This window comes from Chaetomium tenue (genome assembly GCF_020726465.1).
Source record: "Chaetomium tenue strain MPI-SDFR-AT-0079 chromosome Unknown F5144scaffold_1, whole genome shotgun sequence".
Taxonomy (NCBI): Eukaryota; Fungi; Ascomycota; class Sordariomycetes; order Sordariales; family Chaetomiaceae; genus Chaetomium; species Chaetomium tenue.
In genome coordinates this window covers 1742801-1766105 of record NW_027117329.1, presented here as the reverse complement: position 1 = coordinate 1766105, position 23305 = coordinate 1742801, and the positions used below count along the sequence as shown (strand labels likewise).

At 58.6% G+C, this 23305-nt stretch overlaps 6 protein-coding genes across 6 annotated transcripts; 3 read left to right on the top strand and 3 right to left on the bottom strand.

Annotated features, from left to right (window-relative positions):
- Positions 1-261: 261 nt before the first annotated feature.
- F5144DRAFT_597327 (uncharacterized protein) lies at positions 262-2281 on the top strand (the record flags this gene model as incomplete). The annotated part of the gene is made up of 3 exons (XM_066790866.1): positions 262-1796; positions 1848-2163; positions 2234-2281. 3 exons carry the CDS (start codon positions 262-264, stop codon positions 2279-2281), a joined length of 1899 nt encoding a protein of 632 aa, XP_066648102.1.
- An 870-nt stretch (positions 2282-3151) lies between these two features.
- Positions 3152-6540, bottom strand: F5144DRAFT_607889 (uncharacterized protein; the record flags this gene model as incomplete). Its single annotated transcript, XM_066791573.1, has 6 exons — positions 3152-3459; positions 3686-4242; positions 4306-4342; positions 4400-4895; positions 5053-5091; positions 5149-6540. The coding sequence occupies 6 exons, from the start codon at positions 6538-6540 to the stop codon at positions 3152-3154; spliced, it is 2829 nt and encodes a 942-aa protein (XP_066648101.1).
- A 2182-nt stretch (positions 6541-8722) lies between these two features.
- On the bottom strand, positions 8723-15169 carry F5144DRAFT_522503 (PHD/FYVE-zinc-finger like domain-containing protein; the record flags this gene model as incomplete). The annotated part of the gene is made up of 5 exons (XM_066786744.1): positions 15047-15169; positions 14519-14982; positions 9944-13600; positions 9708-9897; positions 8723-9582 (listed from the first exon to the last, which is right to left on the bottom strand). Exons 2-5 carry the CDS (start codon positions 14921-14923, stop codon positions 8723-8725), a joined length of 5112 nt encoding a protein of 1703 aa, XP_066648100.1. The 5' UTR covers positions 14924-14982; positions 15047-15169.
- A 720-nt stretch (positions 15170-15889) lies between these two features.
- F5144DRAFT_501271 (uncharacterized protein) lies at positions 15890-18205 on the top strand (the record flags this gene model as incomplete). Its single annotated transcript, XM_066786391.1, has 3 exons — positions 15890-16708; positions 16772-17062; positions 17174-18205. The coding sequence occupies 3 exons, from the start codon at positions 15890-15892 to the stop codon at positions 18005-18007; spliced, it is 1944 nt and encodes a 647-aa protein (XP_066648099.1). The 3' UTR covers positions 18008-18205.
- Positions 18206-18768: 563 nt separating this feature from the next.
- Positions 18769-20081, top strand: F5144DRAFT_481429 (uncharacterized protein; the record flags this gene model as incomplete). The annotated part of the gene is made up of 2 exons (XM_066785280.1): positions 18769-19294; positions 19363-20081. 2 exons carry the CDS (start codon positions 18769-18771, stop codon positions 20079-20081), a joined length of 1245 nt encoding a protein of 414 aa, XP_066648098.1.
- F5144DRAFT_635965 (uncharacterized protein) lies at positions 20073-22175 on the bottom strand. Its single transcript, XM_066792622.1, has 2 exons — positions 21507-22175; positions 20073-21361 (listed from the first exon to the last, which is right to left on the bottom strand). The coding sequence occupies exons 1-2, from the start codon at positions 21956-21958 to the stop codon at positions 20347-20349; spliced, it is 1467 nt and encodes a 488-aa protein (XP_066648097.1). The 5' UTR covers positions 21959-22175; the 3' UTR covers positions 20073-20346.
- Between the last annotated feature and the right edge of the window lie 1130 nt (positions 22176-23305).

Below are 23305 nucleotides of genomic sequence, written 5' to 3'. Positions count from 1 at the left end.
GTTCTCCCTCTGCTGAGCCCTGCGCCTGGGTCTTCAAGACACGTTTGTAAAAGAGGCTGCCGTCGACCCCTCCCCCCCCCCCCCCCCCCAATGACTTGCTAAACTTCGTTTCCCTCCAACTCTTGGGAGTCACGGCGACCGTTTGACCATCCCGCTTTGTCGAATACTCGCCTACATCTATCTACCAGGCCATCATCGTCATCATTATCATCATCATTATCATCATCGTCTGACCATCATCGTCTGACCATCATCTGGTCCATGGCTCCTCCCCTCGAGCCGGGGCCGGCCCCCCATCTCCGCCGCAGCCGCCGCCGCCGTGCTCCCGGTGGCGACAGCGTTAGCGTCAGTGACAACCGCGAGGGCCACGACGGCGACTACAGCAACGGCAACGGCAACGAAGAAGGCAATATTGGCAATGCCCCTAGCCATCGCAGGCCCAGCCGCAGTCGAACCCCCGCCATGTCCCGAGACACGACACAATGGCGCGCAGGCAGTCGAGGCACTCTCCTCGGATTTCTCACCGCCGTCATGGTGGCCGCATTTTGGGCCTGGTTTGCTTGGGGATGGGCCGGGGATCCCCGTGTCAACGTCCGGGTCTCGAAACTCGGCCCGGACGACATCGACATAGTAACTTCTCCCTCCCCGCTTACCGACTTTATAACGATCGCCGACACCGTCATGGAGGCATCCGTCCATATGTTCCTACCCCACCGCACCTCCAACATCACCCTCGCCCTCAACGCGCCTGGTCTGCCTCCGGTCGACGTGGCATCCTGGCTCCCCACGGTGCAGGTCATCGAGCTGGTAAGGCCTCCGACGAAATTATCATCACACCGGGAAAAGGTACGACCGCTGAAGGCCGAGCACGCTCCGTTGGTTGTTAGTCTGGCCAACATCACACTCACGTTGGAGTTGATGGATACACTTTGGCCTGTCCTTCTCCGCGCCGCCAGCGGCCTGCTGTTCTCGGGCTTGTCGCCCGAGCACCCCAAGTACGACACCCTGAATGAGTCCTTGGCCGAGCCTCCGAGGCCGGAGCTCCTCTCTTTGGTCCGTGCAGGTCAGATCTGGGGGGACCTGTATAGCATGGGGAGGGAGTGGCCGCGGAACGGCCTCAATCTCCTCACCAATGTGAGATACGACATCGAATCGGAGGTTTCCCCGTGGCCCGGAACACGAAAAGGGAGCCGCAGCAAGGCTGGTAGCCCGAATATCAGATCTGCTCGCCTCCCTGATCCCCGTGAACTACTCCAGGACGCCCGTCGATCTCTTATCCCTGGCCGTACTCTCCCTGGATACCTCGCCAGCCTACGGCCGTCTTCCAACACGTCAGTCCAGCTTGACGGTATGCTCGAGGCTCTGACGCGGCGGCCTACCAGGGGACTTCCGCCTCCATATTACTTCAGGGGTGTCCCGCGCGAGGACGGAGGCCTATGGATGGAACCACAAGGGTTTTGCGACACCATGAAGCCGACGTGGGAGACTGGTCTCAGGGAGACTGCCGAAGGCCGGTGCCGCGACCCGGAACGTTACTTCGCCTATTTATCCTACGGCATCCCGAAGGATGTACCATGTACGACCGATGGATGTATCTCAGCCCTTAGGGATGCCCTCTGCGACGCCGAGGAGTTCCTACCTTTTGTGGCGGTAGCCGCCGAGCGGGTCAAGGCGACCGTGGTCGAGGAGCGCGGCACCCCGTCGTGGTTTGCACGCCTCGTTAACTATTTCCACAAAGACGACATTGAAGAGCAGATCCGGGCTCTCGATGGTGCTCTGGCCGCCTTCTACGCGCTGTATCCGGCTTTGAAGATCTAGCGCCGCCTCCTCGCCGGTGTGGCCGCTAGGGTGCAGCGTGTCTGTATCCTCCAGGATACCCTGCGGCACCGCGTCTGCTCGGCCTTGTCGGACCGATCCTGGTGGTGGGATCTCAAATGGGACGCTGGCAGGGAAAAGGTGATGCTGGAATATGCAATGCTTCCCGAGGTTAACGACACTCTCGCCATACTGAACGACGCTTTTTTTCGGATAGCGGACCAAAACGCGGCCATTTGGAAGCTGGAAGACTTTGTGAAGCAGGCTGTCGAGCTGCTCAAGGCCGAGGTATCGGCGGGGTGGGTTGCGAGACTCGGCTTGGGCAATTTGCAGATGGAAAAGAGGCAAGTGCGTGTACCGCCGAGACAGCGCCCATGGTTGTCACCGAAAGTACGGCCCTGGATATGTTTCCTGGTAGGAGAGGAGTGGGCAGAAAGACAAAACGACCAGCGTATCACCTAAGTAGATAGTGTCGAGCCTGCACTTTGTTCACTTTGCTCGCCGCTGAGTTACACACACCATGCCCCTCTTGCCAACTCGAGCCAATGACAGACAGAACAATTTGGAAAGCACAGGGGCGCAACGCAGAGGGACGCAACGCCTGTGTTGGTGAGACCCCGGCGATAGGCTCGATGATGGTCACTTTGCTTTTAGAGGGCGAACAGCGGTTGACAGCAGTATTATACCAGAGACTGTTACACGAAGGAGCTTCTCCCGGACGAGGTGACTTGAACAATCGAGGTTGAATGGTCCGTATATTTACGCGAATTCCACTCCCTGAGATCCAGCGCAATACGCAGAAAACCAGACGGTGGCAACTGACACCGTCAGCCGCGCATACCCCAGCCCCCATTCGCTGCGGCATACCATACATACACCACGGCCTGTCTCCGTCTATACCCGAGCGCCCCAACAGACTTCCTGACAAACACCTATCGAGCACAACCGCAAGGCAGCAAAGAGAGGACAAAAGGCAAGGGAAAGAGAAACTAGAAACCGTATCTAGGTAGGCAAGGAGCGAAAACACGACCACCCCCCCCCCCCCCCCCCCCCCACACCAGCCCTGTTTGCCGAGTGTCTGATACCCAACCCAAACCACAAAGCACAACTACCTACTGACCGACTGAACTGAAAACAACAACAACAACAACAACCAAGAGGGAAAACAAAACCGACTCTACCCACCTCAATCCACTCACTCACTCACTCACCCACCCACTCACTCACCCAGCCCGCCCAACTCGGCCCATCAGTCAGTCAGCAAAGCCCGTCGCCCAGCCAAAAGCCAAACCCCCCGTGTGGATGGTGGTGGTGGTAGTAGAGAGAGAGAGAGGCGCTACCCAGCCAGCGGCCCCAGCTGCCCCAGCAGCAACAGATTGCTGTCCCCGTCCCCGTCTTCACCAGCACTGGCAGCGGCACCGCCGGCAGGGTTTGGTGCGGGCTCGGTTCCGGTTCTGGTTTCGGTTTGGGCTGCGCTGGGCGGCGGCGGCGGCTGCAGCGGTGCGGCGGTGGCGTAGGGGTTGGGCACTTCCCGCGCGGGGCGGATGACGCCGGTGGTGGTGGTGGTGGTGGTTGATCGAGGGTTGCGCGGGGGCGGTGCGATGGGGCCGTAGGGGGATGTCGGTGTTGTTGTTGCTGTTGTTGCTGTTGTTGTGTGGTGGAGGGCTGGTGGGGGGGGGGGGGGGGGGGTGGGTTAGCTTTTGGTTGATTCCTCTCTTTTCTTCTCAGGGATGGGTTTGTTGACGCCCACTCTGGGTCCCCCCTTTTGTTATTGTTTGGCAGGGATTGCCCATTCTGGATGGGAAGGTATTTCAATACCAACGGGGGGAGGGGGATGAATGGGGGCGGGTATAAGAATGGAAGAGCTTACCAAAGGGGCAGGCGGCAGGACCTCCGCGGCTGAGTTGGCCTTGAGGCTGTGACTGCGGCTGCGGTTGGAGGGTGCGGTGGACGTAGTGGTGCTCCTCCCAGAGCCGGGGGCGAGTGTCGTGAGCTGCGAGGGCGGTAGGCGTGGACAGGTGGGTGTTAATGTTATTGTTGGTGGCGCCGATGAACCGTCTGATGCCGCGCTCGGCTTCGGGCGCGGTATGACGGTGCAGTGATAGCTCGTGGCTGCTAACGGGGCTGGCGTCTGCGCCGTCGTAGCTCTGCAGCCTTGGATGAGGGTGCCGCTGAGCGGCCTCAACCGACGACGGCGTCCGCCAGGACGGCGGCAGGAGTCTCTCCCTGGCAGACCCGTGTTCGGTTCCGTCGCCGTTGCTGCCGCTGGGGCTGCCGAAGTTGCCGCCCCAGCGCGAGGCAGCCAAACCCCCGCTGACAGCGGCACCTCGACGAGGGCCCTGCTCAGAGAGCGGCCCGGTCGGGCTCGCCACCTCCGTCTCCCCTTCACCAGCCTCCTCATCAACCGAACCACAACCAGCACCATTCCTACCACCCAACCGACCCCCAAGACCAGCCCTCCCCCGCGGAGCAAGAAGCAACCTCACCGACCTCTCCTCAGCAGAGGCCGCCCCCGAAGAAGAAGAACCTGAAGAAGAAGAAGAAGAAGAAGAAAAAGAAGACGACGAAGAAGGAGACTGCTCACCCCCACCTCCACCTCCACCTCCACCCGCACCCGCACCCGCACCCTGCTGCTGCTGCTGCTGCACGCGCGCCAGCTCCCCCTGTCTGCGCTTCCACCACACCGGATAGCCGAGGAACAGGCCCAGCTGGTGCTGCGTGGCCTTGTCGGCCGGCATCTCGTGCTTGTACTTGCACCCCTGTTGGGTGAAGGCGCACACGCCCTCGTGCACCCACTTGTCGCAGTAGACTTTGATCCGTTTGTTGTTGATTGGGGTGGGGACGGGGGTGGTGGGGGAGGTGTTGGTGGTGGTGGTGGTGTGGGAGGGGGACGGGTGGTTGTTTGGGTCCTGTGAGGTGGGGGTTAGAGATGTCTGCGTTTGGGATTGGCTGCTTTGGGCTGAGTTGGAGGAGGTGTGGCCCAGGTGGGTGGTGTTGTTGTTGTGCTGGTGATGGTGGTGGTAGCCCGGTGATGGGGGCTGGGGCTCGGAGGGGGTGGCGAGGATGCGGTCGATGTGGGACTGTTTGAGAGAATGTGTTGGCGTATTGCGTCTGTGAATGGCTTTTTGGATGGGGAGGGTGTGGTGGAAAGTTGGTGGGGGGGACAGGGACGGTGGTAGACATGTCAAGGGGGTTGAAGCAGGAATGGGGGAGAAAAGGGGACGTAAAGGGGCATACCTGAATAGTATCACCACCACTGTTTCCGCTCGGAGAAGCCTAAAATATCGTTAATACCATCACAGTAAAGTCCAAAACGCGCATCAGCAAACTTACAAACGCCCTCAACACCTGATTGTTGGTCGACCGCCCGTCGCTCCCAACGCCCGCTGGCACAGGCAACGAAACCAGCCACTCATTCCCAGTCTCCTGCGGCGGAATACCCTGAAGCTGGTACGGCAGCATGTCGACGGGCACCAGACGGGTGCGGGTCCCGTTGGGGCGGATGAAGCAGTAGCCGAGCGTGTTGTCGGAGACGGTCACTGGGAAGGTAGCCGTACCTTGGTCTTGTCCGTTGCCGTAGCCGCCGCCGCCGATCATCTGGGTGACTCCGTTATTGTTGCTGGCGTAGCTGCCGCTCAGTGTTCTTGTGTGGTGTAGTGCCAGGTTGTTCATCTGAAGGGCCATCGAGTCGGCCTGGACGGATATGGGAGCCATGCTGGTGTTTCCACCCACAGGTGTCGGGGGGTGGATGTTCGGCGTCCCAAAACCGCTCCCGGACAAGTGGTGGACATGACCATTCCCAGTGCTGCGCCCTGGAAAGGCCATCAAGGTCGGGGTCGGCAATGAGACTGGCGTGGGCGGGGGGTGCGGGCTCGGGGTCAGGTTCAGATTTGGGTGTAGGTGGGCAAAACCTGCCATGTTGGCGTTGAGGGGGGCCGTCATGGGGCTGCGATTCGGCGTGTAGAGGTGTGGATAGCTACTCGGAGTGACGGGCGAAAGTGAATTGACCATGTTGTTCGTGTTGTTGCCCGTCATGAGAGAGGGCAGCTGAGGCTGAGGCCGAGTACCAGACTCGGTAGCGCTCTTGGCCCGCCAGTTGTCCGAGGCGATGGGGCGCGATGCCTGATCAAAACGGGAAAAGGGTCTAAAAACCCCCAACTGCCCGTATCGGTAACGCTGATGGTCGTCAGCAGTGCCTGCGCCGTCGCTGGCCCCAAGTCTGTGCCTAAAATCAGGGGTTGTCTCGTCGTGGCGGATCGTGGACTGGGCGTTTGAGGACTCGACCGAGTCCATAACGTTGTCGGCATTGTTGGCATGTCCATCCACCTCCTCCTCGTCCATCATTAAGATCTCGAGCTGGGTGTAGTACTCATTCAGGCTCTGGTCGCGTCGGTGGTCGTGGAGGGACATGGCCGGCCAAGACGGGGCGCCGAGTGAGTTTGATGGGGTCAAAGGCAGTGAATCTGTGATGATTCTGAAGGGAGGAGCTTCGAGCGGAAAAGAAGGGGCCGTGTCGATGGTGGAAGAGGTCGTGTCAGGGGTGAATTTGTAATTCTCGGCCGAGGACAAGGATGAAGAACCGCCCTCGGGGCTCTGTGTGTGGCACCTGGAAGCCTCTTCAGAAGAGGTAGAAGGCGTGCCAGAGCGTCTAGAAGACACCTCGGAGGTTTTGTTGTGCTGCTTTTCGAGGGGTGCAGCCTGGCTCAGTTCCCGCAGAGCGTCCATGGTAACAAGTAATATGGTCTGGGCTTTGAGAGCAAGGGAAAGGGGATGGCGTTAAATGTAAAAGTAAAGTCGAGGGAAAGCCGCGAGCAACAAGATATGAGCTGAGCTGATCGGCAAAGGCGACCAGCATAAGGAAGAGAAGCAGATCGAAAAGGGCGGAGAGCCCAAGGCGGCAAAAGCGGGCCTGACAAGAAGTGCAAACGGAAGAGCAGGGCGAGACCGCACCAGCACCGGCACCGGGCACCTGGTGCCTTTCCTTACCGCCTGTCTTGTGACGGCCGGGGTCGTGTTCGGTCCGTCGTCACTCGGTCTGCCGAAGGTCAGTCAGGAGGGAGAGTGAGGGTGGTGTATACGCCGGGGCGAGTGTTGCGAAACCGTTGACGGCACTTGACTGGAGTGTCCTGCGGCAAGGCGTAACACGGGTGTCACGACAGCACTGCAGCGCCTACGTCTGTCGGTCTTTGGTGTCGAAGAACAGGGCTGAGTTGGTGCACCGTGGGAGTTGACAGAGAAGGGTGAGACAGGAAAAGACTGGTAGTTTCAGCATTGAGGATGGCGGCGTGAGTCCCAATGATGGCATTCCTAGAGGCGAATACTAGGAACCTTTTAAAGCCTTCCATCTTCCCATTCAGGCCAGATAACCCCTTTATTAATAGCATACACACCCCGCGTGTTGCTCTCACACGACGCTTCCTTTTCCCACCACTTGTTTCTCTCCAATCCAGCCCGCTCTCAACATCTTAACAGCCATCCCCCCAACCCCCAGCCGGCAAACAGCGATTGCAAACGCCCTCCAGAGCCCAAATAAGGTTCCCCGCATTCTGGCCCGGATACCTGCATTCATAACACCGGGCTTGCCTCTCTCTCTCCGCCACGTGACAAACAGTCGCTGGACAGGACAGTAAAGGAGCATGTACAACACGAGAAGTGAGGGCAGGGGCAGAAACAGAAACATGGCGGAGAAAGCAGGGACACAACGGGGCTAGAAACAGAGCAGGTTAGGCACAGGGTTAAGCCTACTAGCAAGCAACAAAACAGCAGCCAAACTAGTGTCTGCGAGTGAGAGTCTCGCCAAAGATGTGTAGCGTATACCAAGAGAGCGGAGCAGAAGCAAAACGGATCGGCATACGCACACATACCTGCAGGCCAGCTGTGCATTTCCATCCTTTTTTTGCCGGTTATGGCTACGGCAACGCCATGCAAGCCTCCCATGCCAGGCTCATGCGATGCCATGCAAGTCACACCGGCAACGCAGGTCTGTGGCTTTCCCGTTCGTTTGGCCCGTCGCCAATGAAAATGCTAACTGAGAGATTGTATTTCGGCGTTTGGCTGTTTGTGGCATACTCCCCTCCCTCCTACCAACAAGCCCGCACCCATATCACCCCCCAGAGAGCAATCCGATATGGATGCTGTGCGTGGTCGTGGCATCAATTGTTTCCTCCCGATTTGTTGACACCCCTGAGCCCGGCCCGGAGAGTTCGCCACCCAGCCGCAAACGCAAACGCCCACCCGCATTCTTCTAGAAACAGACGGGCCGACGCCCGCGGGTATGTATCGCAAACAAGGAACACAAAGCAGAGTAGCAATCCCGGGGAGTTCGAAAAGAAAAAAAGGGTTCGAAAGAAAAAAAAAGGGTTCGAAAAGAAAAAAAAGGGCTAGAAAAGAAAAAAAAGGGTTGGAAAAGAAAAAAAAAAAAGGGTATGACAAAATCAGAATGCAGTCGGCATCCGTGTATTGATTTGTGAGGCAAATATGTACCCCTGATGCAATGCTATCCGCCGCCGCCGCCCATGAATGAAAGCAACCAAACCCGGCGCTATGCTCCCCACCGAATGCGATGTCTCCCAGAAATCAATGTCTCTCTCTCCGCGGTGCTGCGACCGCAGTCTATCCCCGAAAGCAGTAGTCTCCCAGTGCGGTTATCCTCGAAAGTAGCAACCCTCCATCCAGCGAGGCTGACGGGCGAAGATGAATCCTCCAACGCCTCTCTTTCCATGTTGCGGGCAGGAGGCCGCCTCTCCTATCCATACATCCGCCATGCTATCCCAACCAGCCCTCCCACATCCCCCTTGCCATATGGCAGAGTAGAGGAGGAACCGCCCCCTTCCCAGAAAGCAGAAAAACAAAACAAAAACAAAAAACAGACATCAAACCCACCCTTCCTCTCCTTCACCTCCCATCCTCACTCCCCCCTCCCCCCACCACCCCCCCCACCACTAACCCCCCTCAACTTCCCCATCAAAAACGCCCACCTCTTCGCCAGCACCGCGCCCCCCGCCGCCCCACTGACCACCCCGCCGGCCCTCGCTCTCGCCTGCCGCAGCCGGTCCATGGCCAGCCGCAGCTGCACCTCCGACTGCATCTCGGGACACTCCCAGGTGTCGGGGTGCATGTACTGGCAGACGAAGCACGGCTGGGCGGGGAGGTGGACTTCGATTTTGGAGGTTGTGGATGGGGTTGTTGTTGTGGATGTGGATGGTTTTGGTGTTGTTGTTGGGGGTGGTGGTGGTGGTGCTGCTGCTGCTGATGGGGATGGTGGTTGGAAGGCGGCAGGGCGAAAGGTGGGTTGTGTGGTGGTGAAGTTGGTTAGGGGTGTCCCGGTTGTGAGGAGGAAGGGTGTGGTGGTGGTGACGGTGGGAGCGCGGAGGGCGGGGATCTTGGGGACGGGGATGGGGGTTGTGCTGTGGATTGGAATGGTGGCTGGCCGGTTATTGTTGGCTAGGCCGAGCCCGCCGGCGTCGGCGGTGTCTCGTTGGATGGACTTGGGTCCGCCGCGGGCGTTGCCGGTTGTTGTGGCTGCGGCTGGGGTTCCATCTCGAGAGGCTGAAGTGGCAGCTTGGTGGCGGGCCGACGACTTTGCGTCTTTGCGCGACCGGCGCTGGCTGGCGTTTTGGGTTGTCTGGGCGACTTGGTGGGAGCCTTGGGCTGGCGGGGGCCGGAGGACAGCGGCTGTGGTAGGTTTTTGGCCCTTGGCTGCTTTGGCGTCGAGGTCGTCGAGGATTTGCCGGATGCTGGTGGTTTCGCCGTCGCCTGGCTCGGAGTCTGCTTCCTTTTGCGTGAGCTACTTGTTTTGGGTGCCGCTTGCTTGCCAACTTTGGCTTTGGGCGTGGCTGGAGTGCGACTGGCACCCCGTGCCGCAGTTTTGGACGGAGACTTTGTTTTCGTACCTTGATGCCCCTTGCGCGAGTTAGTCCCATTCGGCGTAGACTCACCCGTTCGCACCATTTCCTCGTCGCTAGACTCGGCCCCGCTCTTGTCGCTGCCGACGAAATCGCCGTCAACATCGGCCTCGCTGTCTGCCGCAGGTGCCTCCTGGTTTTCGTCAAACTCGAACCGAGGACCGGTATAGTTGGCAGCCTGTACTGGTTAGCGATGCATCTCCAAACACGTGTATATCACCTACCCCACGGCGCCGTCCTCCACGGCCGAGCGTCTCCATGTTGCGCTCCGCCTCCCGCCGGGCCTGCTCCGCGCGCTGCTCCAGGATCTGATCCCAGACGCCCAGGTTCATAGTCTGTTCCGTCTCGTCCAGATTCTCCGTGAGCGCGCCCTCGTCGTTGGCCCAAATGCGAGCAAAAGAAAACGCAGACTCCGCCGACTTGTCCTCGTCGGTCTTGGTCTCCTCTACCATCGATCGGTCCAAAAGCTTGTCGACTGCGGCCGAATCGTAGGTGATGGCATCCTTCTTTTTACCTTCGCCAAATAGGGCAGCCGCGCCGTGCTTGAGCACAGACTCGACGTCGTTGGGCGCCTCCTCCTTGTTGTCCATGGTCTCGATCAGCAGATGGTCGAGGGCCAACTTCTTGCGGCCAATCTGGAGGATCTTCTCCTCGGCCGAGTCCACCGTCATGAGCTGGAAGCACAGCACCTTCTTGCGCTGGCCAATACGGTGGGCACGCGACAGCGCCTGGATATCCTGGTGCGGGTTCCAGTCGGGATCGAGGATGATGACCGTGTCCGCCGTGGCCAAGTTGATGCCCACGCCGCCGGCCCTCGTGGACAGCAGCATCACGAAGATGTCGGAGTCGGGGGCATTGAACGCGTCGATCTTCCTCTGCTTCTCCATGCTCGACTGGCTGCCGTCGAGGCGCTCGTGCCTCAGGCCTAGGCCGGCTAAAAAGTCCTCGAGGATAGTGAGCTGGTCCAAGAACTGGCTGAACAGCAGCACGCGGTGGCCGCGCTCCTTCAGCTTGGGCAGCATGATCTCGAGCAGCATGAGCTTCGACGAAGCCTCCACCAGGTTGCGCCGGGTGAGCTCGGCCGATGTGGTTCGGTCCTCGATGGCTTGGCTGTAGATGAAAGGGTGGCACAGGCACTTGCGCAGCTGCATCAGGATGTTGCTCAGACTACCTCTCTCGTGGGCCTTCATTTTGCCCTGCACAAAAACGGACCGGATGAGCTCGGGGTTGCGTTCTAGGATGGATTTGCACAGGCGCTCCTGCAGGACGCTCATGCTGACGGGCAGAATGATCTGGGCCATGGGCGGCAGGAAAGTGAGCACCTCGGCCTTGGTCCGGCGAAGGAAGTACGGGCGGATCAAGCGATGCAGCTCCGGCAAGTTTTCCGACGTGATCTGAGCAAACTGCTCATCGAGACGCTCCGCCCGGACGGACGGGTTGATGAACTGGAGGAGGTTGAACAGCTCACGCTTATTGTTCTGAAGGGGCGTTCCGGTAAGCAGCAGCTTGAACTGAATGCGCAAGGCGTGGAGAGCCTTGTACAGCGTATTCTCGTCGTTCTTGAGGGCCTGTGCCTCGTCGACGACCAAGCCGGCCCACTTGGTGTTGGCGAATCGGAGGCGCGTCTCATTGTCTTTGGCAGAGTCGTATGACATGATAACCACGTGTGCCTTCATGGTCTTCGTTTGGTTTGGAAACAGCTCGTACTGCAAAGCCAAAGATTGCGAGACCCTTCCCCCGTAGTATGCCACGACGCGGAGGTCAGGCGCCCACTTCTTGATCTCGCGGCGCCAGTTGGCGCATGTCGCATTCGGGACGACGATCAAAAAGGGCCAGATCTTGGGGCTGTCCTGGATGAAGCTCGAAAGCAAGGCGACGACCTGGACGGTCTTGCCGAGACCCATCTCGTCGGCGAGAATGACGCTGCGGTCCTCCCGGAAGTTATAGAGCATCCAGTTGAGGCCGTCAAGCTGGTACTGCATGAGCTTCCCCCGCTGCAACCCCTTTGGCTGCTCCTTCACTTCAATATCAGTGCGGAAGTCGCGCTGGCGGAAATCCTCGATCCGGTCTCTCATAATGGTCCAGGGCTCAGACTGGAAATGCTTGCCGTTGAGGAACTCGCGGTATGCCTCGCAGAAGGCGTCGTACCTGGGTCCCGCATCAGGAGCCGGAGGAGTGTCCCAGACGGCGTCATCGTAGCCCAGGCCCTCGAACTTGACATAGATCTTGATGACGTGGTAGATGCGGCTGAGATCGTCTTCGAATTTGTCCTTGGCAGACTTGGCCCTGTACTTCTTGTCGTCTTCGCGCGACCTCGGGGCGTAGTGAACGTCGAGGATAATGTCAGGCGTGACCCAAACGTCGTGAATGGCCTCCTTGTCTGTCCACTTGAGGAGCGAGTCGGTATTCTGCCGCTCGCCATCAATGCCCTCATCGGAGGCCTCGCCAAAAGTGCGCTTGATAAAGGCCTGCCGCATGGCCGACTTGACAACCCCGTAGCACCAGGGCCCGGGCATCCACACACAGTGGTTATACGATTTACTTTCCCACTTGAGGAGATACTCGAGGCTGTCTTCGCCAAAATCGGTGATCGACTGGCCCTCCTTGTAGGTCTTGGGGTTCAGTGGGCGCCAGGCGACGACCCTGTCCACCTTTTCCTCCTCGGTGTCCTGGCAGCCCTTGCAGGTCCATGTGATCTGATACTCCTCACGACGATGTTTGCGCAAGTTGAGCGGGTCATCAATGGCCGGGTCGCGAGACTTGTTTGGGTGAGGGAGATGTTCGTAATGCCACGCACAATGGCAGCGGCCGCAGCGGAACATCACGTTGTCTGGGTTGTTGACCAGCTTTGGGTCGACAGGGGTGATGGGGTCCACGCCATCGTTCTCGTTGCGCAGGGCTTCTTCCTGCTTGGGCGTCTTTCTCTCTGAGAAAGGCGCGCAGGACTGGCCTTTTGTATGGCAGCCCTGGCAAAGGTCGTGACCTGGAGCACGGGGATCCTTCTTCCGGTAAATGCAAATGCAGAACTTGCATTGCAGCACAAAGGAATCAGCGGCGACCTTGGTGACCCGGTGGTCGCGGGAGCTGCGAATGCCGAGGCAAGCCTTGTGGTACGAGTTTGAACAGCCCTGGCAGTTGATCATGGGCCCCTTGTTATGGTCCTCGGCGTAGCCGCAAGAGTCACAGACGGTCCTATGAGCTTCCTTAAACTCGTAAGATGCCGTCTTGAAGACCTCTCGCACGCTAGCGACCTTGGGTGTTGCCGGGGTTTTCTCTTCTTCGTTGTAGTAGATATCGTCGTTGTAGTAGATATCGTCGTCGTCGATATAGCCGTCCGTCATGAGCCGAGTAGACCTGTTGGCTCGCGATGAACGGCGTCGAGACTCAAACTCGATATCCGAGTCACCGCCCTCCGCCTGGCGGAGGGCCAATTGCCGTGTTCGAGCAGTGCCCCTCTTAAGGCGCCTCCTCTTACCTTTGACAATATCAGACTGGACAAAGGCGAAAGTCGGGTCATCAGCATCTCCGTCTGAGACTTGGAGCTCATCTCTATCATCGTATCGAGGGCCAAGATTGCGAGCGATGCTGGCTCTGGGTCGCAGGTTTCGTCCCCGTGTGGTCTCTGCCCCGTGCTCACCCTCGCTGGACACGAGATGTGAGCTGGCGCGTGTGCTCTCTCGTGTGCTCGCGCGAGTGCTGCGTCGGCGGTTGCTAGCCTCCAAGAAGTTGTCGATTGGCCCTACCCTCTGGCGAGGACGGTGCACGTCTTCCATATCGTCATCGGAGTCTTCATTGAATTCATCTTCGCTGCCATAATCGGCATCGGCAGCCCGTCTCCTTTTGCGGGTGCCAAACTGCTCCGCATAATCGGATTCGCCATCCTACCGCCCAAGTTAGCACTCGTATCAAAACGAAATATCGCTTTCTAAATAGGTCAAGCAAGTGGTATCTGAAACGGCGACCGTAAAAAAACAGGCTTCTGCTCAAATGAACTTGTCTGCCTTGTGAGCTTCTTACCATGATGGGCGATCGGTAGAACGGCCTAGGACCACTCGGTCGCTACCTTTGACGCGATAAGAGATGTGGGAATGATGAAGTGAAAGTGATGGAAACGATCGTTAAAATAACGAAAGTAATGGGTAGTGATCCCAGCTAACCGCAGTAAAGACCGATCGCGTAGGTTTCTACGATCGGTTCCAGCGTTGCGAGTTGAAGATGGAAGTTGATGGTGGAGAGAGGAATATTGTGCGAAAGGAAATAATATTTGTAGAGTGGTGGGCCGGAAAAACTGTTCGAGGAGAGAGAAAGGGGACGGAAGAAAGGAAGTGTGAAGATGTGGAGTTGGGACCGGGGAGGCAAGTGACAAGGCACGGTTTGTCTGGCTGAAGAAACTGTCCCCGGAATTCTCGAGATGGCTCTTCGGTCAACTCATCGGAGTGTCCAGTCGTGTGAACACAGGGAGACTGTTCCAAGTTTCGTGGCGCACCAACCCTCCATATCGAAGGGAGGGGCTCCTCGGAACCCGCCTAGTGTGGTTTGGGCAGCAGCAGGAAAAGGACTGCCCTTGCCCCCGTGAAGCTGCCCGTGGGCTTGTGTACCTTGAGAGTCTCTCCTATGCCTCAGAGTCCAAGGTTTCTAGGGACAGGACTCCAGGCAGAACTCCAGGCAGCTCGGGTGCCCCCCTTGTACTCCTTCACATCCCCATTTCCCCCTTCCATCCGAAGCCAACATCGCCCCATGGCCAAGAGGCAGAACAGAACAGAGCAGGCAACCACAACCAAAAATCAACTATAACTTACCCTACGCCGTCTCCTCGTCCTCAAATAGTCGTGGTCTTCGGCCCGGTAGCCGTCCACTTCCAACTTCAGGTATCTGACTCGTTGCGCCGGCGGTATCCATGGTAACCGCACCTCGATGTCGACATGCCGTGCGCCGTTCCAAGACTCTTCGGCGGGCGTCTGAATGCCCCCATTCGTCTTCCCCTCTTCTGTGGTCGGTGTGGACTCGCTCTCATCTGGCGGGGGTGATACGAAGCTGTTTAGGGCTGCGAGGGACACTTTGGCGATTTCGTCTAGGGTCAAGGGATCGGGCGCATCGTCGTCGTCGCTAAGGTAGGATTGAAAGGTAAACGGAGCTGGCTCTTCGGTAGCTCCATTGACAAATAATTCGTCGTCGTCGCTTAGGAAACCGTTTGTAGTCACCATCTCTGCGATGGCTCGAAGGTGGTCACGCTCCGAGGAGACACCGGGGACAGCCTAGGTTGCTTCTCGGGGAGAAAATAATAGGTTAGATATCTCATTGTTGAAGAGTCTGGATCATCTACATACCGAGCACTGCCAGGCAAAAAGGTGCGCATGTGCAAGGGTGGTCGGCGCATCGGTGCAGCAAATGTCGTCGAAGTCGCCGAGACGCGACGACGCTGTTAAAGAGCACGCGCTTGACAGTTACATTACACGCACTGTGCTGGCGAACAGGGAAAAGGTGACGGGGTGGGTTGACTCCCGATTGGGTGCCGGGGCCGGATAGGCGGGCCACAACTCAGTTGTCTGGGCCTTTCCACATTGGGTCCGTTTGCTGCTGCTGCTCATGGGCAAAAGAAGCCGAACTCCAAATGTAGGTACCGCCAAACCTTCGACAACGAAAAGAAAGAAAGTCATTCGGAAACCCAAAGTCTACTTTTTACTTTGCTCGATTTATTTTACTTGATTGGTTTTGCTCTCTCCCCCCCCCCCCCCCCCCCTCCCTTTTTCTTTTCTTTTCTTGGTTTTTCTTATTTTTTTTGTCTCTTTCTTGATTTTTTGCTCCTCTTTCGAGTTCGGCTTTTTTTGGCCACAGGTTGCTGGGTCTCGAACCTTTTTTTGGTGACAGGGGTCCAAACAGTCTGTGAGCGAAGGCTCTTTTTGAACTTTCTTTCTTTTCAGTCAAGCAACGAGGTCAACCATCAACGATATTAGCCTATCTTGAAATTTTTGACGAATATTTGCATTCTGGCAGCCGCCTCCGGTTCTCATGTCATTATTTTAATTCAAGCGGATCGAGGTTCTATTGTGATTATTTAATACAATATCCAACACAGACTCAACAATACACACTCAACATAGGATTTTGGAGTTACCCGTCACGCCTCACGATCTTATAGACGCCAGTTTTTGGTCGAGAGATCGGACGGCATGAGTTTATCGCTTGTTTACCGGGCAGCAAGGCCCTCGCTATTCGCCAATTCAACATCACGAATCTCACTCACGACTTTCCCAACAAGACATGCCTCTCTCTCCGCCATCAACAGAGGCCTGGTAAGGTCTGAAAAGGCCCGGCCACAGGGTGCCCGGCCCAATAAGTTCAATGACCTCGCAGACGGCGGAAAACGGCTAAACTACGCCGAGAGGAAGAAGGCCAGGGAAGAGCTGGCCAAGCAGCGGCCGAATTTCAAGATCCGCAAGGGCAAGAAGGATATCACCATGTACCCGGAAAAGGCCAAGGCGCAATCGCGCCAGGCCCGCTTCTACGATCCCAAGTCATCTTTCGGCAAGAAGAGCCTGGTTTACAAGATGAAGACGGGCCAGTTAAGCGAGGAACTGAAGGCTCTACAGCTGGAAGACAGCGGGCCCACAGACTCGGCCTTTGAACGCACCGGATCACGGCCAGACTTGCACGCGCCTCGCCGGACTGTCCGAAAGGCAGCGCGGCGTCGGGACGGAAAAGGTGATAAGGACATGGTCGATGCCGCCGACTTTATAGCCGCGCTATCCCGACCCGCACATTCCAGCAGTGATGGCGGCCGTCGAGATGCTCCATCCCGTAGTCGAGACAGTGCCGGAGGCAGATCTGCCGCTGGTCAACACCGAGACGCCCCTCCCCGGGGTCAAGACAGCTTCACGGGCAAAGACGCTTCTCGAGCCAGGGACAGCTTTGGAAGCGGGGACGCTTCCAAAGACTCGTCCTTCAAGGCTAGGGACACCTCTTCCAAGGCTAGGGACACCTCTTACAAGGTCCACGACACCTCTTTTAAGACACATGACACCGCTTTCAGGGTCCATGACACCTCTTTCAAGGCCCATGACACCTCTGCTAGACCTAGAGACTCTCCTCGGCAAGAAAGAGACGGATCCCGGGACTTTTCCCGCCGAGACAGAGACACCGACCGCGGGTTCAGAGATGCGCCCCGGCCGGAGCGAGACAGCTTCGCACCCAGAGACTCCCCTCGCCGGGACAGGGACCACGATCGCGATTTCGGAGACGCATCCCACCAGGAGCGGGATACCTTTGCACCCGGAACCGACCACGCGCCCCTCTCCATCACCTACACGACAGCAGCCTCCCAGTTCCTCTACGGCAAGTCCGTCGTCGAGGCCGCCCTGCGCTCCTCCCGGCGCCAGCTCTACCACCTCTACATCTACGGCGGCGCCAACCGGCAAAAGCCCACCAACGACGCCCTGATCCACGCCCTGGCCAAGCGCAAAAACATCCCCACCACCATCCTCGGCGAAGACGGCATGCGCCTCCTCGACAAAATGTCCAGCGCCCGCCCCCACAACGGCTTCGTCCTCGAAGCCTCCCCCCTCCCGCAACCCCCCCTCACCGCCCTCGCGGCCCTCCCCGACGACTACACCACCAACCCGCGCTGCGCCATTACCCTCGGCCACCAATCGGCCGAAGAAGCGGCCATCAACGGCCACCCAACCTCCATCCCCACCCTCTCCGCCTCGCACAAACCCCTCGTCCTCATCCTCGACCAGATCCTCGACCCGGGCAACCTCGGCGCCATCCTGCGCACCGCCAGCTTCCTGGGCGCCACCGCCGTCGGCATCACCCGCCACGGCTCCGCCCCGCTGACCCCCGTCGCGCTGAAGGCCTCCTCCGGCGCCGCCGAGTCGCTGTCCCTGTTCGCCGTCTCGTCCCTGCCCGAGTTTCTGAATGCCTCCCGCGCCAATGGCTGGGCCGTGTACGCGGCCGTGGCGGAGGGCCCGTCGAGCGAGAGGAGGCAGCGGAGGCATGTGGATGTGCGGGATGTGACGGAGACGGATCCGTTGAGGCGCGAGCCGTGCGTGTTGTTGGTGGGGAATGAGGGGGAGGGGTTGAGTCGGTTGGCGGTGAAGAAGGCGGATTATGAGGTCAATGTTCCGAATTTGGCGGTGCCCGGGAGTGGGGTGGATAGTTTGAATGTGAGTGTGGCGGTGGGGTTGTTGTGTTCGGCGTTTTTGAGTGGGGTGAGTAGGGAGATGGGGGGTTTGGGGGCGTTGACGGGGCTGGGAGGGGGTGGGGAGAGGGTGAAGGAGGATTTGTGGTAGGTGGTTCGTTGTTAGGGAGGTCAGGTGCTGGTTTGTGATGCTACTGGTACTGTATGATATGGGGCGGCGTGTATGATAGAATACCCTTCATGTGTGCACGGGTGGGATAGAAGTGCGATATAGAAGGCGGGCGTATGAGGGTCGAGCTGCTTGTAAAATACACACATATACAACTTGGATAGACGGTGGTTCGAGGAGTAAATCGATCCTCTCAACATCACCACTGAATGGCTTGATTATGACTACCTTAAACTTCAAAGAAGGCGTATGACAATGGAACCTCGAAATATTTCGTAGATCAATTTCTCTCTGCATCAAGATCCCGTCATGCAGCCTCTCAGGGGCAGCGCCAGCCAACCACTCAGGGGGTGAGCGGCCCGCCGTGCTTGGCGATGATTTTTATCCAACCATCGTCGTCGGTGCAACCGAATGTCAACAATGCCACAACTCGTACTTTTTGAACTCGACAACTGGCACCCGACAGCCGCAACGACGAAACAAACACTGGCAAAATCTAACTAATCGACATTATGCGATAATTGATGACTCTCCGAATCTCAAAAACACTCGATCTTACCCATTCCAGCCCCGACCGACGACGAATTGCGCCCAAGTTGGGCAGTCACTCGACAGTCCAAAAACCGAAGAACAAGATGCGCTCACTGCCGTTTTCGCTATGGCTTCTCCTGGCGGCACAGATCGAGGCCCGCGAGCAGGCCCAGGTTGACTCGCGGCAACCCTCGCCCACGGCTGTCCGCAAGATGCCCCCCGACCAAGGCGCCAAGTTCCACCACGAATACTGTGCCTTCGGAGGAGACCACCAGGCCTTTGCCCCAGCATCACATCAACCACATGCAGCAGTAGCAGCTCGTGGCGTCCACGACGAAGACGATGCTCGCAGGATATGGTCCAACGCCTCGGCAGAGCTACTCCCCCGTCCACCGTTCGCCCTACTCTCCGACCCAGAGTCCCAAGACGAGAACACATCACCAGCAGGGAGCCTCTTCCGCCGGGCCGTGTTAGCCCTCTCCTTGCTCGAGAAACGCCAGTGGGCATGCCCGGGTGGGACAACCAGCTGCTCCTCGATTGGGTTCCCCAACAGCTGCTGCGGGGAAGGCGAAAAATGCATGGAGGTGACCGACACGGGGCTCGGGCCGGTGGGCTGCTGTCCGGCGGGCGCGACCTGCAACGGCGGGATATCTGAATGCGCAGACGGCAGCACCCCCTGCGGGAGCAATTTCGGAGGGGGCTGCTGCATCCCGGGCTTTGTCTGCCGCGGCGTAGGCTGTATGTCACCCTTCATACCCAACCTCCCCCCCTCTACAGTCTACAGTCTACTAACTAACCCACCCTAGGTATCCGCTCCGCTCCCAACCCACCACCACCACCACCCCTCACCACCCTCACCCGCACCTCCACCAGCATCATCTCGGCCCCGACCCCCTCCACAACCGTCGTCACCGTCATCATCACCATCACCCCCTCCACCTCCGCCCCCCTCATAACCTCCACCATCACCCGCACCTCCACCGCCTCCCCCCCTTCCTCCCCATCCCCTTCTTCTCGCACCACCAACCCCGGCGCAGGCGCCCCCTTCCGCCCCACCTCCTCCCCGCCCAACCCCACCGCCACCAACACCTACTGCCCCACCGGCTTCTACGCCTGCCTGGCCCGCGCCGGCGGCGGCTGCTGCCAGACCGGCCGCGACTGCGCCACGGCGTCGTGCCCGCCGCCGGCGGGGGGGCTGACCACGGTGGTGAATGGCGGCGGGGTTACCGTGGTTGTGCCGGCGGCGGGGGCGCCGTCGCAAGGTGAGGGGGAGGGGGAGGGGGGCTGTGCGAGTGGGTGGTTTTTGTGCGGGCGTGAGGCCGGGCCGGTGGCGGGGTGCTGTCCGAGGGGGTATGAGTGTGGGGCGGCGAGTTGTGTCGCGGCGGAGGCGACGGGGGGGTTGGCCAGTGTGGCGAAGGGGTTGCCGGGGAATGGTGGGGGGGTTGGGGTTAAGGGGAGGGTGAGGTTGGGGTGGGTGGGTGTGGTGGCAGTGGGGGTGGGGGTTGTGGTGGGGGGGTTGGTTTGAGGGTGATGGTTGATGTGTATGAGGGTTGTTATGAGTATAACGGTTGATGTGTATGGGGATGATTGGGGTATGTATAACGGTTGATGAGCATGAGGTTGGAGTACTGTGTGGGAGGTTGATGAGCATCGGGGTTGGGGGAGTGGGAGTGGCATTGCATTTACACGGCGTTCAGGTTGTTTGTTGCATATTGGAGCTTGATTCATGATTCATCGCCTAGACATACACAGACGTCTCTAGAAACCGAAGCCGAAGCGGACTACCTAATCTACACATTCGCCTCGACGCCGCGCTCCTCACAGAACTTCTGCACCTCCTTGCGCAGCATCTCCCTCTGCCGGCCCACCAGATCCATGATCTCGTCCACCTCAGCCCCCAAGTTCCCGCCCACCGCCTCGTGCAGGTTCACCATCTCGTCCATCACCGCCGACAGCTGGTTCGGCAGCCACGTCACGATCGGACTCCCGCCCGTCGCCGTAGGGTGACTCGTCCGCTTCAGGATATACTCCCTCGCAAAGCACCAATGCCGCCACCTAAACTCCCTCACCTGATCCAGCACCATAATCCACAACGCCCTACTCTCCCTCACCATCTCCCCCCCCTCCCCAGCCTCCTCCCCCTCCAACCCCAAAACCCACCCCTTCAGCCCCACCTCCTCGCCAGCCCCCCTAACCCACTCCAAAAACCCCCTATGATCCCCCGGCCGATAACTCCTAAAATCCCTTAAAATCTCCGTCAGCGGCGTCTTGGGCATCGGCACCGCCAGCAAATTATCCACCAGCGGCACCATCGAATCGTTGGCCCCGCTCTCCCCGCGGAACGACACCGGCTTCCCCCCCAGCTCCTCCACCCCCTCGTACACCACCCCGGACGGGAACATGGACTGCGCCGTGATGCCGAAGATGAACGTCCGGAAGGAGGTGTACTGGGTCGGGCGCGAGCGCGCCCACATGGTTTCCATGGTGGCGTTGACTTTGCGGAGGGCGGTGAGGACTTGGGTGAGCGCGGTGTTGACGGCGGCGCGGTCGCGTTTGTCTTTCCCAGATGAGGGGGTGGCGGCGGCGATGCAGGCGGCTGCGCCGGCGACGAGGGGGCCTGAGTGCTTGACCATGTCGATGTGCACGAGCACGAAGCCGGCTTCGGAGGAGGAGGGGTCCAGGCCGTGCTCGAAGGCGCGGATCAGGCGGATGTTGGAGCTTTCGAGCCCGAGGGAGGGGTCCGCGAGCCGGTAGTTGAAGAGGGCGTAGGAGCCGGCGTATTCCATGAAGGGTTTGAATCCGCAGCTGGGGGGTGTTAGTTGAGGTTGATGTTAGGGGTTGGATGGGAGATGGGGTATGGGGGTTTGGGAAGGGGGGGAGGGTTGGAAAAGGGGGGGTGGTGGAAGAGAAAAGGGGTTGAAAAGGATGAGGAGGCAAGAAAAGAACTCACAGAGCAGCGCACTTGGCGATGGGCCGCGCGATGTTGGCCGGCAGCACCTCCCTCCCCAACCCGTACTCCTCGCCCCTGACGAAGCGCTCGTGGCACGGCTCGAGCAGGTAGGCGGACGCAAGGAACGAGTAGTCCCGGTACAGGGCGTTCATGAGCGGCAGGTTGTCCTTGTACTTGTCGACGGCGTCGGTGAGGTCGGGCAGTTCCCTGGTCACCGTGTCGCCCAGCTTGCTCTCGGCCAGCAGGCCAGGCTCGCCCGAGAGGGTCTTGACGGGCATGCGCTGGAGGATGGACTCGAGCACGTCGAACTCGGCCGGCAGGGTCACGATGGGGTCCATCCGGGGGAGGAAGCCGCGTGTGGAGGACACCATGAAGGCCGGGAGGGACATGTCGTCCGGACGGGTGTCGTTCAGGACGGTGTAGGGGGCCATGGCGTGTCCGAGGGAGCCCATGGTGAGGAAGGATATTTTTTGAAATTCAACAGTAGTGGAAAAGACTGCCAAGTTGAGCTGTGTTGATCTCGGTGTTGGCTTGTCTGGTGCTGAGAGGATGTGAATTTGGGCGGTCGAGTTGTGCGCCTATATAGACGGTGGCCGGAATGGATTCCGGCCTCTGGGCATCTCATTTTCGACGGCCCCGGCTACCTGATTGCCAACCAGTCTTTCGTTTCGGGGAGACGCATTTCTCTTTGTCATGACATCGGCGCGAGGCCACATGATCAAATGCGAGTCCCTCATCCGAAGTTGATTCCCGACGTGGCAGGGAGTTGGTGATGGTCAACATCTATCATGAAGCTGTCTTGTATTAGCGGGTGTACGGTTCATTTTCATCCAAGTTAGAGAGATACGAACAGGGATGGATGTACCGTGTTAACTATAACTATATAAGTCAAAAACAAATCAACTAGGAGTCATGTCACCTCAATGCCATATGATGCAAGTCCATGTTATTGACATCTTATCTTTTTGAAGATACCCTCACATTTGCACTTTTCCCTCCATCCCAGCCCTCGACCGCCTCCTCGTTGGCATGGTGGCATGGCACGGCGGAGTGGCTGACTCGTGTATGTAATGGGAATCAGGGGGATCCGCTCTTCTCCGGCCTTAACCGGCCTCAGCCGGCCAGCAAGGGAGTCGAGCGGAGCCAAAACGGCCGGACGAATTCCGGCCGTTAAGTCGGGGGTCCGGAGTGAAAACGGTCACCGTTCCTGACGGCGTTATCTTTTTTTTCTTGAACCCCTCAAACGCAACCCGATCGGGTAAAGGCACTTACACAACACCAAGTCCGAGCCATGAACCACTTTCCCCTCCCCTTCCCCCTCCCCCATCCTTGACCTCGGCTCAACCCTTGTAGAATTTGGTGAGTTCTTACTCTTTTTTCTTGATATTTACCTTGATATATCTCTTCATTCGTTCCATTGCTATCGTATTTGTCGTATAAGCGAAACCATCAACTTGGCGCTCGCACTCACGCCCTTAGCTTGTCATGTTGTGACTCTTCGGTGAGCAATGGGGCAATCCATTGTCACCTTCCGTTATCGGCGAGTTTCTTCCTTTGGGAGTCAGAAGAGAGGCCATGGGATATCCACAAAGGAGTGGATATAAATCTGGATGTTGGCCGTTTCCTCCGTGTTTAAGATCCAGCCGAAGTCACCCCCAGTGCTTTCTCTTCTCGTGCAACCTGACACGTGCTAAACCACCCCCCCTGCCTCACCGTTACCGGCGTTTACCCCACACGGCACTTGCAACCCCGAGTCCACCCGTCCGATCCCGCCCCGGTCCGTTCTCCCCCGAACCTCC

Excerpts from the sequence above, each read along its gene's own strand:
- F5144DRAFT_635965 (XM_066792622.1), bottom strand. The coding sequence starts at position 21,958 with ATGGGCTCCCTCGGACACGCCATGGCCCCCTACACCGTCCTGAACGAC. Across the intron at positions 21,362-21,506 it reads ATCGCCAAGTGCGCTGCTCT|CTGCGGATTCAAACCCTTCA; the intron begins GTGAGTTCTTTT and ends AACACCCCCCAG.